A 2,685-nucleotide genomic window follows, 5' to 3' on the forward strand; every position below is an offset into this window, starting at 1 on the left:
TATTTATCAATTGAAAATATGTTCCTTGGAAAAATCACCATTGCAGTGGGGTATCATACACTTTCAATTGTCCATAAGCTAGCATTTGCCCAAAAATTGCTCATTTAAAATTAGCTTCATTTTAGCTACTTGGGTTTTGTGATTTAAGAAAGATATCAGACATACGTAGGAGTGTTTCGTCTAAGTCAATTTTGTTTTATTATGGTCTTTTTTGTTACATAGTTTATATTTTGACTGAAATGTAAATGTCAAGGTCATTTTTGAATTTTCAAATAGTCCTTTCTTTATTGGTAGAATTTAGCGGTGCATTTCATCTATTCGTATTATATCATGGCTTAGGTTAGATTTGATCTTCAGCCAAAAGTTCTAACGCACTAAAAACCGGTTTCTAACGCTACACTATGCAAATAACTATCGCTATAACGCTGCCTTATCATCAGTAAGGGTGCGTTTGTTTGTTTAATTTACTTGGCAATTGGTAGCACCGTTGAACGTTCGCTGAGTTCATTGTAGCGTTAAGTAGCTGTTGAAGTCGGTTTGCAGAATTACTAACAAGTATTCCACTTTTCTACTTGTTATTTTTTTAAACTTTGTATACCCATTTTGTAAACAATTACTTTTTAATTAGATAGCAGTTAATTATTATAGTTGTTGTAATTCTAATTTGTGATAAAGCGAGGACAATTTTGATTTAATATCATCATTACAGGTTTAAAGAATGGTGCAAAGAAAAAGTACCAAATGGTACGGGACGAAGCAAATCACAGACGGCCCAAAGCGGAACAAGAGAAGACAAGAGGTAAATGCGATTTCTTGTGTGTACTGATTCTGTAAAGCAGGGCTAAGGATCCTTCGATGGGGTGAAGTAATTTGTTGGTTTAATTAAATTACCTTAGTAATATATGAGAAGGATATTTTTCACTGTAAAACTGTACTTTTTCATATTAACATTAGGGAAGACTTCATCTTTAAAAAGATTGAAAGTTAATTTAGTAAATTATAACTTTATTTTCTTCAAAGTTCGCATGATCAGAAATATATGGTATATTACTTTTTTGTTTGATTAACATTGTTTGTCAGCGTACGCAGTCAGTGTGCTATTATTTCAGTGAAAAGATTATGCGATGAGTTCCATTTATGTAGGTCAAATTTGAATTTTCAAATGTGAAATTCAGACATGGCGAGCCGTGTTTTGACTAAGTCAATTTTTTCATTATTTATTTAGTAAATTTAGGAGTAAATTTAAATGTGCATTTCGATTCATTTTTTAGTAAATTGAAATTTGATAAAGCGAGAAAATTTTTGATTTATTATTTAGCATTTTTACAGATATGACCAATGAAGAAAAGAGAAAGTGAAAACGCGGACGACACGAAGCAGATCGAGGACGACACGAAGCAGATCGCGGACGACACGAAGCAGATCGGGGACGACACGAAGCAGTTCGAGGACGACACGAAGCAGAACAAGAGAAGACAAAGTTCCTGGGACCCCAATTCTGTAGGTCTGGGATTGGGATACTTCGAAGGGCGAAGTTATCCCATAGTTGTAATTAAGTTAACGACCAACCTACATGGCTGAGTTTTGAATTAATGCAGTACTTGGTCTTTCACGCAGCAAAATTTATGTATGCAACAGCTTTCATGTGTCGAAATAATTTTTGATTTTATTTTATAATTTTTGTTTTTTTTTACACAGTTTAATTTCTGATGCAATTCCAAAGCAAATTATTTTTACTTTATTTTTCTTCTTTAAATTTTTTCTCATTCATTCAAACTTTATTTTTCTACACTTTATTCATTTTATTGAATTTTCAATTTCTCCCATTATTTCTTTTGATTCTTTTTTATTTTCACGTTTTTTCCTTCTCTGTATTGTACATTTTATTTTTTTTATTTATTTCTTCAAATATCTTTTCTCAGATTCTTTCATTTTGAGTTTGACTTTGTAAAAACTCTGACACATGAAAAGCATTGCATACAAATAAGTAAACACGTAACAAACCATGGAAGAATAATGTACATGGACAAGAAAGAAGACAAGTGGAGAAAGCCAAGATCGGTGAAAGGTTGTGGATAGGTCGGATCGAATCGTTTGTTGGTCAATTCCGTTCGTTGGTCAATTCCATTCGATGGTCAAGTGAGGTAAGTATTGGCACGTTGGAGAAGATACGATTTGGCAAAGTCGAGTGTTGAAAGCTTCTTCATTACAAAGACACAATACACAGACGTAACAAAAGACCAATACTGCGTTATTTCTTAACGATGATGCTCATGTAGGATTAGTTAAAAAGGGAAAAATCATGTTTGCCATTACTAGTTGCCAGCCAGCAATATTAATTAGTTTATAGGAACAAAAACAAAACAGTTAAAATGGGGGAAAATGAAATATTACACGTAACACAAGTAAATTAATAATCTATTTAAAAGTAAGAAAAAAAAATTTTTTTCTTTTAATATAAATCAAGAACAATGCAACAACAACAACAACAATTCTTTATTAATGAAAAAGTTTATTTTTCAAAAAAAAAAGATAAATGTGCAATGTAATACAAACAAACAGATAAAGTCTGGCATAAATGAGTTCTGCGAAATGGCAAACATGCCGGAAATGGGACTTGAAATATTTAATGCAGGTGGAGGATGGAGAGACCAAAAATGGGCCCCATCCTGGAGCGTGAAGCTC

General features: G+C 32.4%; 1 protein-coding gene across 1 annotated transcript; it reads left to right on the forward strand.

The window, feature by feature from the left end:
- The first annotated feature begins 1,338 nt into the window (after positions 1–1,338).
- Positions 1,339–2,195, forward strand: Tsp_08357 (putative ribonuclease T2). Its single transcript, XM_003375315.1, has 2 exons — positions 1,339–1,548; positions 2,013–2,195. Exons 1-2 carry the CDS (start codon positions 1,339–1,341, stop codon positions 2,193–2,195), a joined length of 393 nt encoding a protein of 130 aa, XP_003375363.1.
- Positions 2,196–2,685: the final 490 nt, after the last annotated feature.

The sequence above is a fragment of the Trichinella spiralis genome (assembly GCF_000181795.1).
Source record: "Trichinella spiralis strain ISS 195 chromosome Unknown Scfld5, whole genome shotgun sequence".
Classification (NCBI taxonomy): domain Eukaryota; kingdom Metazoa; phylum Nematoda; class Enoplea; order Trichinellida; family Trichinellidae; genus Trichinella; species Trichinella spiralis.

What these genes read in the sequence shown, in the direction of transcription:
- Tsp_08357 (XM_003375315.1), top strand. Translation starts at nt 1,339, where the DNA reads ATGAAGAAAAGAGAAAGTGAAAACGCGGACGACACGAAGCAGATCGAG. An exon ending in GGCGAAGTTATCCCATAGTT is followed by an intron (nt 1,549 to 2,012) that starts GTAATTAAGTTA and finishes AAACCATGGAAG; the next exon opens with AATAATGTACATGGACAAGA.